Genomic DNA, 15,465 nt, shown 5'->3' with positions numbered 1-15,465 from the left:
CTCTAAAACAGGGCAGAAAAGAGCAGGGCGTATCGAACCAAATCAACAAGAATATACCAGATTTATGGTCATAAGAGCAAATCTCATATACAGACCAGAATGTATATGTTCTTTTGAATCACAATGTAGTTCACAAGCTGTACAGTCTACAATGAGCTTTACTCACTCAACAATTGGGAACACATGAGTACAGCATTATCTCTCACGCTCATGGATCACAGTAAACAAACTATATTTGCACGCCATTAATTGTCCTATTGCAAATAAAGGATAGACTATAGAGTGAGAGAAAGGGGGGAAAAGCACAAACCCACAACCAATCAGGGATGAGAACACCCACCACACCATGCGATGCGACCTGCAGTTTGCGTTACCATGTGAACGCCTTTCCTGGCTGCAAGTACAGACTTGTCCCCCGCTGCCTGTTCCACAGATGGATCGATTGACAAACATACTGTAAGACCCAAGGATCATTATTAAGGTTTGGTTAGGAATGCAGCCGCTGACTTACCATGCTTCTCAGCTGAGCTGTCGCTGGTATGTTGAACAGTGGCTTCATCTTTCCTTACCCAATGCGTTGCTCAGGAATGTGCTTGATCATATTCCGATTTGGGTGTCCCACTTCTTTGCAGGTTCTACTGAGGGCGTGTTTAGTTCTGAAAATTTTTAGCTTTTGGCTACTATAGCACTTTCGTTTATATTTGGCAAAAATTGTCCAATTATGGACTATTTAGGCTTAAAAGATTCGTCTCACGATTTCTCGACTAACTGCGTAATTAGTTTTTTTTCCGTCTACATTTAGTACTCCATACATGTGCCGCAAGATTCGATGTGACGGTTACTATACAAAATTTTTTGGCTTTTAGATGGAACTAAACGGGGCCTGCACGGGACACAAATGGATATCAATCCTCTTAAGAGCCTGCTGGGGCAGCGTCGGAAGAAGCTCTATCATATGGCAGTTCCAAATCCACAGTGACTGGAGCGACACGAGGTACTCCATATTTTCCGGCAACCAGTCCCAGTCACAATAGTAAATGCGAAGCTCACGCAGACCATTGAAGAGTTCACTATCTTCAGGAATAGCTGCCAGCTGGCTGCACTTGTAGAGTTCAAGTTTGCGCAGGTGCTTTGGGGCATCTGGATGGTGGCCACTCAACACCCAACTAGGATACCTTGAACCGTTGTAGAACAAGATTTTGAGCTCTTGAAGATCCTTTGGGGGACAAAGGCCCTCAAGTACCTCTGCTTCCACGTCTGGACCAAAACACTTATCCAAGTCGAAATTCAGTTCCAGTTCTCTGAGTCGCTTCTTGTTGCATAGGTGGGCTTCAAGAGCTTCCTCTTTGCTTCCGACAGCCTGAAGCCCCCATATAATTAGAGAGCCTCGAAGTTTGTTCAGATGCATCAGCTGCTTCAACTCATACCCTTGTGCCTCCTCCTTCACTAAGAAGCTTCTCATTGTCTGGAGTGACGTCAGCCTTCCAATGTTGGGGAAAGAAAGCGAAGCTGAGATGTGCCGCAAATAGATTAGATTAGACATTTTCAGGAGAGTATGCTCTGAAGCAAGGAATATCTATGTTCTGGATATGGTAAAGCTTGCTAAATGTGCTTCGTAAAATCAGATGGCGAACAAAGAAATCAAGACGGAGATAACGTAGATGCTTCATCTGATAAATAGATACTGCGAACACAAGGCTGACAAGTATCCTTGTGTGTTCGTTTTGTGATGAGTGATTGTCAATGTGATCCACGAAGTGGGTTGAGTGGTGACTAACCTTACCATGGCGAAAGCTATGTGCGCGACATGTCTTTTGGCTTGTGTTGTGCAGGTGTGGAGCTCGGATGCAGTGGTCGACGGCGAGGTGAAAGTTAAGGAGGACGTGCCGTGCCGACAGACCGGGAGCGGTGAAGGACGGACGTGAGGCTTGGACCGAGGGACCCAGAGGCCGGGTGACTAGCCGCGGTGGCTGACACTTGGGACATCGACAAGTGCAAGAAGACATGGAGTGACGGTGTTGACCGGGTCAAGACGGCGGACGCGTGAGTCGAGCGAGGCTCAGGAGGACTTGGCGGGCCGGCCGGTCGAGGACGGCGGTGACACGCGTCGGATGGCGGGGGACGCGTATGAAGTACGCTACTCACGAACAGTTTGATGGTTTGGACCTCAAAACCATCGGATGGACGGTTTACGGGTTTGGGCCTCAAAACCCGGGCAGAGGTTCCGAGGAGGGACGGACGGCACGTGGCGGCATCGGGGAGTTCGTGTCAAGGCGAAGCTACCGATGAGAAGGCGCGGAGGCCGTCGGATCAAGATTACACCGGGTTGGACAACAACGCCCTTGGGCTTAGCGGTTCAACTCATTTGTATCCAGGGGTAAAACTAGGAATGTGTAATAGCCCTGTTAAATAGGATGAGGGAGCCCCCATCTCCCTTACCTCCTCCAGCTTTCATTTTCTCCTTTAGGGTTTCTTCCTCTAGTTTGCTCCCATGTATGAGAGAGGTCCACAACTCAAATTGTGACTTGGTTTTGAAGGAATCGGTGGCCGTAACCACCGTATGCCCTCCGGGATTCATGATTTAGTTGTGTTCTTGATGTGATTTTGGTGTTCTTCACGAGCTCCTTTTGTCCCTTCTTGTTTTCCCTCTCGTTTCTTTGTTTTGGGATGGTTTTGGTTCGTTCTTGTTGCCTTGGATCGATCAATGACATGAGTAGAAACTTTCCACCGAAGGAAATCCACTAATTCCTCATGAGATCGCAGATCCGGGCAGTTTAAGTTCTTGACCTATTTTTGGGGATTCTTCAATTCCTTCGATTCACGGAGTTAGAGTTTGTTTCGGGCCATGATCCTTTAGAGGTTGCCTTTCTACTCGCTTGTGAACCCTTGTGCAAAGTTTCAAGTCATTTGGAGTTGATTTGATCAAGTTATGGCTTGATTTGATTTTTCCCGAGAAACTGCTCGTTCATACCGGACGCGTTCGATATGATCTAGGACGTGTCCGATATTTCTCACTTTGGAGTTTTGAGCTGAAATTTGGTGGTACCTTCCCTTGGTGTCTAAAGAGCTATGGTTAAAATTTCATGATTTTTGGACACCATTTGACGGGGTTTTGGATTTTTCTCTTTTGGTCAGCTTGCTGCTGAAAATACCGGACGTGTCCGAGATCATACCGGACATGTCCGATATAATACCGGACGTGTCCGATATTTGCAGGAGCAGTGCTGTTTTCTTTTGGGAGTTTGCTCGTTTGGGCTTCGATCTGTGTTTCGTTTGCTCTGTGGTGACCCGCTGTGTTCTGAGGGAGCATCCACCCTTCTCTAGGGTCGTGGTCATCAAGTCTTTCGTGTATGCTTTTTGGGGATTGATGTTGGGACAGTGGTCGAAGATTTCGAAAGAAATTTGAGGCTCCCATTCACCCCCCCCCTCTGGTCGCCGTTTCTGGTCCTTCAATTGATATCAGAGCCGGTTAAGGATCATTCCACCTTAATCGGTCCGTGATCCACGAAGGCAACATGGAGCGTGGTTCCGGCAAACCACCGCACTTTGATGGGTCCAACTATCCTTATTGGAAGATCCGCATGTCTGCGCATCTCCAGGGGATTGATTGGCTCGTCTGGGAAATTTGCGAGGATGCTACTTACGTTGTGCTCCCTGTTGTGGCCCGTACCACCCAGGATCACAAGGATCGGCACAACGCAAATAGCAAAGCTCGTAGTGTGCTTTTCTCAAGTCTTTCGCTTTCTGAGTTCGAGCGTGTCTCCGATTGTACTACAGCTCGAGAGATCTGGGTGAGGCTTCAGAGCTATCATGAGGGGACCGCACAGGTCAAGACCAGACTCTATGCGACGTACAAGCGCGAGTACGAGAATTTCTCTCAGCTTGATGGTGAGTCCATCGATGCCATGTTTTCCCGCTTTCAGACTATCATCAACAAAATAAAAGCGAACAAGGCCAACCTACCTTATAGTGATCATGAGAGGGCGCTCAAGCTTCTCTATGCCCTTGATCGAAAGATATGGGATGTGAAGGTGTCGGCGATCATCGAGTCGGCCAACTACAACACCCTCACCATCGACGAGCTTTTCGGCAAGCTCAAGTCCACAGAGATCGACTACCAAACCCAAGCCAAGCTCAAGAATCCTTCTGCACCAACCATGGCTTTGGTCTCAGGTAGTGGTTCAAGTTCATTGACTAACCCTTCACAAGCTTCCTTCTCTTTGTCGTGCTTGATGTCAGTCATAGAGGAGCAGCTGGAGTCTCTTGGGGATGATGAGTTGGCACTCGTCATCAGTCGGTTCTCTCGGTTTCACAACAACCGTTTGAACCGCCGACGCAGTGGTGGCATGAAGGAGGAATGCTATGGATGTGGAGATCCGGACCACTTTGTCACGCACTGCCCCAAGAAGAAGCCCTTCACCAACAAGTATGACTCCGGCAAGCGCAAGGATAAGCACGACTACACCTCCGGCAAGCACAAGGCCAAGGGCGGTTTCGATAAGGAGGCGATCAAGAAGGCATACCACAGGAAGGCCAAAGCTCAAGAACGCGCCTTCCTCGCTTCCCTCAGTGACCTCGACGACGACTCCGACGATGATCACTCTTCTTCTCCCTCGATCGATGATGAGTCCGAGAAGAAGCGCGAGGACAAGTTCAACGGTCTCTGCTTTGTCGCCGGTGCAAACCGTGGTGGGTTTTGCACTATGGTGGTTGACGGTGGAGCAAAGCTCAAAAAGGACGTCAACGTCGATGACGATGAAAACGAGGGTACCGCCCACACTTGACTCACTTATGCTGGAGCTTGATACTATGAATGATACATTGATGAGTCAAGATAAGTTGCTTAAGTGTGCTGCCCACGAGAGAAAAGAGTTTAAGGACCAGCTAGAGGTTGCCTTGAAGGAGTTGGAGCTTGCCAAGAGTGGTGTAGTGGTGTCAGAGGAGGAGGAGTGCGATGAGTGCGCTATATACATGTCTAATCTCTCTGACTTGCAATCCAAGTATGCTGTTTTGCTTGATGAATGTGATGAGCTGAAGTCTCATTCTGGGTTGCTCGGTGCGTGCAAGTCCTGCTCAGGCTTGCAATCTGAGTTGGCAGAGAAGGTTGCCAAACTTGCTGAGCTTGAGAAGGCCAACTCAGATAGCACCATCACTACATGTGTTCGATGTGAAGCTTTGGTGTTGGAGCTTGAGTCCTGTAGGCACGACAAGATGGGAACCGAGGAAGAAAACACACAACTTCGGTCCATCTTGAGCTGGGTGTCGTGTAGTGAGCCCCAGTTGGGCATGATGGTGAGCCAGTTCAGGCGGGGAACTGACTCATCGGGAGTAGGCTTTGCTATAGGAGGGAAGGGTGAGCATGTCTATGGCAAGGTTGGTGAACATAGTGGTTTGAACCCAAGTGAGAAACACACCAACACTCCCCAATTGATCAAGATCCCTCCACCAGAGCCTACCAAGCCTATGATCAAAGATGGTGTGTTTGAAGAACCACCAAAAGCTCCACCATCCAAGCAAGTTTGGGTTCCCAAACCGAACCACTTTTGGAACTCACTCGATACTCTACCCAACATCTCTAGTGCACCCCTTCCTAAAGCCAAAAAGCCTCAGAGAGTGAACCACATCCACAAGAGAGTGAGTCAACCACCACCCAAGAGAGAGGTGAGGTACCACTGCGACTATTGCCATAGAGATGGTCATTTGGCTAAGTTTTGCTTTAGGAGAAAGAGAGATGAGCGGCGCGAGTATGAGTTGAACAACCGGAACATGTACCGTCCTCCCCATGGCGTACATGTACCGTGTGTTCAGAGGCACAGTGTTAGGCCTAGAGGTGCAATGCCTCAAGGTGCTAGGCCTCAGGTGGCGAGACCACGAGGTGGTCGTGCCCGGCGTGGCCCAAGTCATGATCTATATGACTCTAGACCTCGCGACGGTGGCTTTCAGTCCCACACTCCTAGCGGACCACGTTTTCCCCCACGTGGTGATCGCTTCTCTCCAATGGGACATGGCATGTATGGTATTTTTCCTAACACTTTTCCAGGGCAAATGACTCAACACTAATATTCTCCTCATTTCACTAACCCCAGTGTTGTGCCATTTGCTCACCCCCTGTCTTTCTATTGATGCAGAGCGAAGGCCTGGAGAACACATGGCTTGTTGATTCCGGCTGTTCACGCCATATGACCGGAAGTTCCGAATGGTTCTCTAGCCTCGACCCCATGCAATACAAGGAGTACATCACATTTGGGGACAATAGCAAAGGTAAGGTGCTGTCTCGTGGGACCATTTGGGTCAATGAGTCTTTTATCTTGAAGGACGTTGCTTTGGTTTCAAGCCTGCATTTCAATTTGCTCTCTGTTTCACAACTCCTTCAAGATGGGTTTGAGGTGCGCTTTAAGACTGGACTTTCTCGTGTGCTCGATTCTCAGGGACATCTAGTTTGTCGATCATTCCTTTCGGTCGAGTTTTCAGAGCTGATTTCTCTCAGTATTTTGGTTCTTCTCGCTGTTTGGTTGCTGGATCTTCTTCTAATTTGTGGAAGTGGCATAGGAGACTTGGTCACTTGAGCTTCGATCTCCTAGTGAGGTTGAGTTCTCTTGACATGATTCGAGGATTGCCCAAACTTAAGTTTGAGAAGGATCTGGTATGCCATCCCTGTCGCCACGGGAAGATGGTGGCTCCTTCCCATCCTCCAGTGACTCAGGTCATGACCATGAGACCCGGTGAGCTACTCCATATGGACACTGTTGGTCTGGCTCGGGTTCGATCAGAGGGAGGGAAGTGGTATGTTCTTGTGATCGTGGATGATTTTTCTCGCTATTCATGGGTGTTTTCCATGGAGGGCAAGGACGAAGCATTTTCTCATGCTCGTGACTTGATCTTGAGGTTGCAAACTGAGTTACCAAAGAATGCCATATGAGCTCTCCGCAGTGACAATGGCACTGAGTTCAAAAACTCACAGTTTGACACCTTATGTGCTTCGTTGGGTCTTGAACATCAGTTTTCTTCGCCCTATGTCCCTCAGCAGAATGGTGTTGTTGAGCGCAAAAATCGGACTTTGGTTGAAATGGCCAGGACGATGCTCGATGAGCATAGGACTCCTAGGCGTTAATGGGCCGAAGCCATCAACATCGCCTGCCATGTTTCAAACCACATTTTTCTTCGTGCTTTCTTGAAGAAGACATCCTACGAGTTGCGGTTTGGGCGTCCACCCAAGGTGAGTCATTTTCGAGTCTTTAGTTGCAGGTGCTTCATTCTTAAGCAAGGTAATCTTGACAAGTTTGAATCTAGATCTTCGGACGGTATATTTCTCGGTTACGCTTCTCATTCACATGCGTACCGTGTGCTTAATCTTGAGACTAACCGTGTCGTGGAGACATGTGAAGTCACCTTCGACGAAACCATGCCCTCTTCTGTTTCTGTCTTTGAACATGCAGGTGATGAAGAGATGGGTGACAGCATTTTCGTTGAGGATGACGATGACGTCAATTGGGATGATCCCAAGCCATCTCAACCGGCTGCCCCGATCGAGCCAGCTTCGACCACTTCGGCTCACGGCCCCGAGCCCTCCACCTCTACTTCATGGGGTCCGTGCGAGCCACTTCCTCAATCGTCTGAGGAGGCCCCAGCTGTGGATGAGGGGGAGGCGACTTCATCTTTAGGTGCACCTCGACATATCCAGCGACGCCATCCTCCTTAGACCATGATCGGCGACATCGACGAAAGGGTAACGCGTTCCAAGTCTTATCATATTTCCCATTTCGCTCATTCTGCTTTCGTAGCTTCTTTTGAGCCTCGAGATATTGGACACGCACTATCTAATGCCGATTGGGTTAATGCTATGCATGAGGAGTTAGAGAACTTTGAGCGGAACCAAGTGTGGGTTTTAGTTCCACCTCCACCAGAGTGCCACCCCATAGGTACAAAGTGGGTTTACAAGAACAAGCAGAGTGAGGATGGGGTGGTGGTGAGAAACAAGGCGAGATTAGTGGCTCAGGGTTTTTGCCAAAAAGAGGGAATAGACTATGAAGAAACCTTTGCTCCTGTTGCCCGTCTAGAAGCCATTAGGATTCTTTTAGCATTTGCAGCTTCGAAAGGGTTCAAGCTGTATCAGATGGATATAAAGAGTGCCTTCTTGAATGGGTACATAGAGGAAGAGGTTTATGTGAGGCAACCCCCTGGCTTTGAAAATCCAAAGTACCCCAACCATGTTTTTAAACTCCACAAAGCCTTGTATGGTTTGAAACAAGCCCCGAGAGCCTAGTATGAGCGTTTGAAAGCTTTCTTGCTTGATAAGGGTTTTAGGATGGGTTCCGTAGATAAGACTTTGTTCCTCCTCAAGCAAGGCACAGACATCCTTTTGGTTCAGATATACGTGGATGATATAATCTTTGGTGGCTCTTCTCATGCTCTTGTTGCCAAGTTTTCAGATACTATGAGCAGGGAATTTGAGATGAGCATGATGGGCGAATTGACTTTCTTCCTCGGGCTGCAAATCAAGCAAACTCGTGAGGGGACGTTCGTGCACTAAGGCAAGTACACTAAGGACGTGCTCAAGAAATTTGATATGGGTGAGGCCAAGCCTCTTTCGACGCCTATGTCAACCACGACGGCCCTGGATGAGGACAAGGAGGGAGAAGGCATGGACCAGAAGGAATACCGAAGCATGACCGGGTCCCTGCTGTACCTAACGGGGCAAGACCGGACATCCAGTTCGCAGTCTGCTTGTGCGCGCGCTTTCAGTCTTCTCCGCACACGTCTCATCGTCAAGCCATCAAGCGGATCCTCAGGTACCTTTGTTTCACACCCGAGTTTGGTCTTTGGTTTTCAGCCTCCTCCTCCCTTTCTCTTTGCGGGTATTCTGATACGGATTATGCTGGTTGTCGTGTTGAGAGGAAGTCCACTTCGGGGACTTGTCAGTTTCTTGGATCTTCTCTTGTGTCTTGGTCTTCTCGCAAGCAGTCTAGCGTCGCCCAATCCACCACAGAAGCTGAGTATGTTGCTGCTGCTGCTTGTTGTTCCCAATTGCTTTGGATGATAGCTACTCTGAGAGACTTTGGGTTAGAGTTTAGGCGAGTGCCTTTATTTTGTGATAGTACCAGTGCCATAAGTGTAGCCAAAAACCTAGTCCTTCACTCAAAGACAAAGCACATAGAAGTTCGCTTTCACTTCTTGCGTGACCACTATGAGAAAGGTGATATCGATCTGCACCACATTGATACCCAAAACCAGCTCGCAGATATCTTCACCAAACCACTTGACCAAGCCCAGTTTGCTCGCTTGCGAGGCGGAGCTTGGAGTTTGTTTCCCTTTTTAGAGGAGGGGAACTTTGGTTGTTGTATTCTAGTTTTGCTTTTCTTTGTAGTTTAGCCTTTGTTTTTGTTTTTATATCATTCTTGCATATCATATCATCATGTATCATATTGCATCCTGAGCTTCATCCTTATAGTAGCTAGATCGACACTATGCTCTTGTTGGGGATGTTATAGATATACAATGATGTGCTTTTGGCTTAGGCTCCTTTTGATCAATTGATACATGTTATGAGCTAAGCTTGTTTTCCAAACTATGAACTTGATTAAAACTTGTTGAAACATGAAATGTGTTCACCACTACTTGTGGCACTAGCATGTGTAGAATGTGTCGAGATCTTTTTCTTGCTTCATATATATGCTTAGTTGCTACGGCTCATACCTTGAGTTACACACTTGCTTGAGAAACTTGAATTTGTGCTAAAACTTGAAAATCAAACTAAGTGATTTGAAAAGATCGGGATGGGTCTGTACTATCCTATGTCAGAGTATCGAGACAGCTCCAAATTGCACTTATTGGTGAACTTGAGCTCTGTAATGGATACCGAGATCATTGTCTTAAGCTTCTGATTGCCTTTGGCATAGGCTTGACATGGTCGCTAAGTCAGGTTTTGATGGCACAGATAACCTCCCGCACACACTTGTCTGACAAACTTTGGTAATACGCTGCATAACTCCAATAACTTTCAATTGGTGTCTCAAATTTGATCAAACCACCAGTTTGTCTCTTAACATGATGTGTGAACTTTGTTTGGGGTAGTTCACTTTGCATACATGTGTAGCACAAGGTCGATCTCCTGTCTATTTTTGCTATGTGCTCCTTTGGTGGTGAACCCTCTTTTAAAATTGCTCAAACTGGATCAAAATTGCTTAAATGCCATATTTCGTCTCATTTGGTCACTTTGAGCATTTGCTAGCACTTGTATGTGTTGCTATATATACATGACAGCATCAACTAGAGCCTCTTTTCAATCTACTTACTATAATCTTGAAGCTTCTGCATTCGTGCATTTCTGCATTCATAGCATGATTTGAGGGGGAGATGCAATCTTTGGGCTCTAGCTTGATAAGTGCATGTGTCAACAAGGGGGAGAAGTTTTCCACACTCACAATGACACAAGGGGAGAAATATTCAGAAAAGGGGAAGAAACTTCCAATTTCACCTAAAGTTGAGAGATATGCATTCATTTGAGAGAGATTGCACTTGTTCAGGGGGAGTTGCATTTAAGGTGTTTTGCTAGATGTGTTGAGCCTTTGCCTCTTCTAGAGGGTCTAGCAGGTTTTCGGCTTTTCGAGCTTTGCTAGTGGTGTTGAGCCCGTTGCCTCTTCTTGAGGGCTAGTTTTGTTTTACTTGGTTGCGTCGAGCCGTTGCCCATGTCTTTGAGGACCAAGTTTTGCTCATTTTCAAATGACCCGGTTCTTGGCTTTTCTTTGGCTTTTGGTCATTTGGTGAGTTCTTTCTTTTCTCTTCTTTTTCTTTTTCTTTTGCTCAAGCTATTCGTGTATTGGTGTTGACAATGTACTCATCAAGGGGGAGATTGCGAACACAAGGTTGATAAGTACCCTTGTGTGTTTGTTTTGTGATGAGTGATTGTCAATGTGATCCACGAAGTGGGTTGAGTGGTGACTAACCTTACCATGGCGAAAGCTATGTGTGCGACATGTCTTTTGGCTTGTGTTGTGCAGGTGTGGAGCTCGGATACGGTGGTCGACGGCGAGGTGAAGGTCAAGGAGGACGTGCCATGCCGACAGACCGGGAGCGGTGAAGGACGGACGTGAGGCTTGGACCGAGGGACCCAGAGGCCGGGTGACTAGCCGCGGTGGCTGACACTTGGGACATCGACAAGTGCAAGAAGACATGGAGTGACGGTGTTGACCGGGTCAAGACGGCAGACGCGTGAGTCGAGCGAGGCTCAGGAGGACTTGGCGAGCCGGCCGATCGAGGACGGCGGTGACACGCGTCGGATGGCGGGGGACGCGTATGGAGTACGCTACTCGCGGACGGTTTGATGGTTTGGACCTCAAAACCATCGGATGGACGGTTTACGGGTTTGGGCCTCAAAACCCGGGCGGAGGTTCCGAGGAGGGACGGACGGCACGTGGCGGCATCGGAGAGTTCGCGTCGAGGCGAAGCTACCGATGAGAAGGCGCGGTGGCCGTCGGATCAAGATTACACCGGGTTGGACAACAACGCCCTTGGGCTTAGCGGTTCAACTCATTTGTATCCAGGGGCAAAACTGGGAATGTGTAATAGCCCTGTTAAATAGGATGAGGGAGCCCCCATCTCCCTTACCTCCTCCAGCTTTCATTTTCTCCTTTAGGGTTTCTTCCTCTAGTTTGCTCCCATGTATGAGAGAGGTCCACAACTCAAATTGTGATTTGGTTTTGAAGGAATCGGTGGCCGTAACCACCGTATGCCCTCCGGGATTCATGATTTAGTTGTGTTCTTGATGTGATTTTGGTGTTCTTCACGAGCTCCTTTTGTCCCTTCTTGTTTTCCCTCTCGTTTCTTCGTTTTGGGATGGTTTTGGTTCGTTCTTGTTGCCTTGGATCGATCAATGACATGAGTAGAAACTTTCCACCGAAGGAAATCCACTAATTTCTCACGAGATCGCAGATCCGAGCAATTTAAGTTCTTGACCTATTTTTTGGGGATTCTTCAATTCCTTCGATTCACGGAGTTAGAGTTTGTTTCGGGCCATGATCCTTTAGAGGTTGCCTTTCTACTCACTTGTGAACCCTTGTGCAAAGTTTCAAGTCATTTGGAGTTGATTTAATCAAGTTATGGCTTGATTTGATTTTTCCCGAGAAACTGCTCGTTCATACCGGACGCGTCCGATATGATCTAGGACGTGTCCGATATTTCTCACTTTGGAGTTTTGAGCTGAAATTTGGTGGAGACCTTCCCTTGGTGTCTAAAGAGCTATGGTTAAAATTTCATGATTTTTGGACACTATTTGACGGGGTTTTGGATTTTTCTCTTTTGGTCAGCTTGCTGCTGAAAATACCGGACGTGTCCGAGATCATACCGGACGTGTCCGATATAATACCGGACGTGTCCGATATTTGCAGGAGCAGTGCTGTTTTCTTTTGGGAGTTTGCTCGTTTGGGCTTCGATCTGTGTTCCGTTTGCTCTGTGGTGACCCGCTGTGTTCTGAGGGAGCATCCACCCTTCTCTAGGGTCGTGGTCATCAAGTCTTTCGTGTATGCTTTTTGGGGATTGATGTTGGGATAGTGGTCGAAGATTTCGAAAGAAATTTGAGGCTCCCATTCACCCCCTCTGGTCGCCGTTTCCGATCCTTCAGATACTTGGACTGACAACTCGTTTCTACAATGCTGTAGCATAACAATCAGCACCCGCAGTTTCCTCAGACTCATGAATAAACGATCCATGAATTTTACCGAGTCATGATATTTTTCCATGGTGTCCCTAGGCTCCTGAATGATAAGGGTGCGCAAATTTCCCATGTCCAAAATTTTCTCAACAATCTCTGATCCATTGTTGGTCTGAATGAAGAGATGATGAACCCCTCGCGGGATTTCTTTTGGTGAGCCATTCGAAACAATTCTATAGAACTCACTACCAGAAACCCTCTCTGCCAACTCATGTAGCAGGTCATGAATTGTGAAACCCACTGCCTCGCCCAAAATGGTTCTTCGTCGTACTTGCAGAAATGAGAATGTCTGTAATTCATCAAAGTAGCTCTGTCCTATATCTTCCAGTTCCTCTGTTCCGTTACTCCTGGTGTTTACAAACCCTTGTGCTATCCACAGGTCAACAATCTCATCCCGTCCTAATATATATGCTTTGGGGAAAATGCTGCAGTATGTAAAGCATCGCCTGATGTCAACACCAAGCTGCTGATAGCTCCACCAAAGAGCTCCCATTGTTTCATCCAACACATCAAGGTTTGATGTTCTTTCCCAGAAATCAATTCTGCTTTCACTCTTAAGCCGTGCTGCCACTGTTATTGCTGCAATGGGTGATCTACGAAGCTTTTTTGTAATTTTTCTCCCGATGGCTTTATATCTTTCATAATCATTCCCTGTGACTTGACTGTCTTCTAGGGCATAGTGCATGAACATTGAGAGGTACTGCTCCTCCTCTAAATCAGGTATTGGGATTTGCATTTTCTCCTGAGCACCTAAAGCTGCAGCGGCATCTGTTTTTTGAGCTGTCACCAGGATTCGGCTTCCACTCTGCCCAACAAGAAGCACATCAAGTAGAATCCGACGTTCCTTCATATTGTCACTGTTGACCCAGACATCATCCAGTACTAACAAGAAGCATTTGTCTTTCAGCTCTTTTTTCAACTTTGCTTTTAGACTTTCAAGATCATTGTCTTTAGAGGGCCGGCTCTGCGTGATCTGCTCAAGCATATCACGAAATATATTACCCACGCTGAATGTCTTCCCCACAAGAACGAACATGACAGGGTCGAAATGTCCTGCCTTCTTCTCGTAGTCACAAACATATTGTGCCAGGGTACTCTTCCCAGAACCTGTAATGCCATATATGCCAATCACAGAGTAAGGTTTACTGGTGCTGGAGCTTGCTGCATAGGTATGTTGTCCTTCACGAAGCATCCTACATGTATGGGCACGGTCCATGTCTCGACCGTACACTTTCTGTTCAATGACTCTGTACAATTCGTCAATCTCTTTCTGCTTGCTGCTGCTTTCGTTGGCACTGTTCTTGACAGTGGAGCTGCTGCTTTCCTTGTCAGTGTCCTTGGTGGTGCCACTGCTACTATTCTTATCATTCAACAGATGTGATTTCTTCAAGGCAGTGAGAATATCTTCTATGTGTTTTATTCGATTCCTCAGACTTATTCTTTCAGTAATGGGCACTAATTCTGCTGCACTGCCATCCTCCTGCAAGAAGCAAGGTTCACATAATTATTATGACAGCCATGTGTAGCCCCTTTTAAAAACATACTTCAATTCTATAACGTGCAAAATGAAATGTTAATAACGGCAGCTAATTTTTGTACAAAAAGGTATTTGTATGGATCATATGAAATGGAAAGAGTTAATTTAATAGCACTTGTCTATCAACCCTATGGACTAGCTGTCTACATAAGCTAGCTGTCTTATGTGAGATCATGTGATGAAAAAATTGGTTTGAGATGAAATTGAAACTGTAAAGTGATTTGTATTATGGTATAGGTTGATATGCATGTGTTGCTTATTTATGCTTTGTGATAGCATGGTGATTTGGAATTTTTGCATGACAAGCTTGTGTGAGGTGTTGTGCGGATTGACTTGGGTGAAATAAATTCACAAGCATAAGCAATGTAATATAGAAAAATAAATGGTCAAAATGTAATTTAGCAGACCGTGTCATGTCAAGGTGTGCTTTAAAAAGGAAAACTGTGGTAGCATAAGAAAAGAGGCATCCTTATTATCCAAGCCTTTTTTTGAGCTTCCTTAAACTGAAGTATTGGATTACACTCCCTAAAATCATTTCAGATTTCTTTCTTTTTTTCATTTTGGACCATTTTGACGAAATTCCACATCGACAAGACACAGACTGATCCATGATATTCAATTCATCATTTGATAAGAGCCTTTTTACTATATATATCTTTGAGCTGGTACTACTAATTATAACAAAGGAGGTATAACAAAATTTTGTATCTATGTACTGAATTTCAAGTTGTAACTTTAGCTCACAGTAGCTTTCCAAAGACAGACAAATCAATATATATGCTAAATCAATATATTTAGCATAACTGAAAAGAACAAGACAAAATATTTCAAAAAGAACAAAAGGCAAACACTGGTGCAAGAATGCAAATCTAGTATGTCAATCAGAAATGATGGTAAGATGGTACCTTTTTACTTTTGATGCCAACAATTCCATATGACCAATCTCGATAAAAACATGCCTTTGCAAACAATGTCAGCATAGGTCGAGCACAGTACTGGAAATTTGACAAAGAAGTTGGCTCTCCCACTTCTCCTCCTTCGGAACTTTCTTCTTCTATCTTCTCAAACATTGCTCCATCTTCTCCATCTTGTATCCCCTCCGCTGCCTCTCCTTCCACCACTTGTGCCTCCTCCACTATTTCTTCGTCATCCACCATCTTCTCTGCTAGCCTACGCATTATACTACGCAGATCCGGTGCACTTCTTCCAGTTTCTCGTCTAG

The 15,465-nt window shown here is 46.4% G+C and overlaps 1 protein-coding gene across 1 annotated transcript; it reads right to left on the bottom strand.

Annotated features, from left to right (window-relative positions):
- Window positions 1-862: 862 nt before the first annotated feature.
- Window positions 863-13,922, bottom strand: LOC136489570 (putative disease resistance protein RGA4). Its single transcript, XM_066486165.1, has 2 exons — window positions 12,896-13,922; window positions 863-1,509 (listed from the first exon to the last, which is right to left on the bottom strand). Exons 1-2 carry the CDS (start codon window positions 13,920-13,922, stop codon window positions 863-865), a joined length of 1,674 nt encoding a protein of 557 aa, XP_066342262.1.
- Window positions 13,923-15,465: the final 1,543 nt, after the last annotated feature.

The sequence above is a fragment of the Miscanthus floridulus genome, chromosome 10 (assembly GCF_019320115.1).
Source record: "Miscanthus floridulus cultivar M001 chromosome 10, ASM1932011v1, whole genome shotgun sequence".
NCBI lineage: Eukaryota > Viridiplantae > Streptophyta > Magnoliopsida > Poales > Poaceae > Miscanthus > Miscanthus floridulus.
Note: the sequence above shows the minus strand (reverse complement) of the source record. Positions and strands in the feature narration are given on the sequence as shown.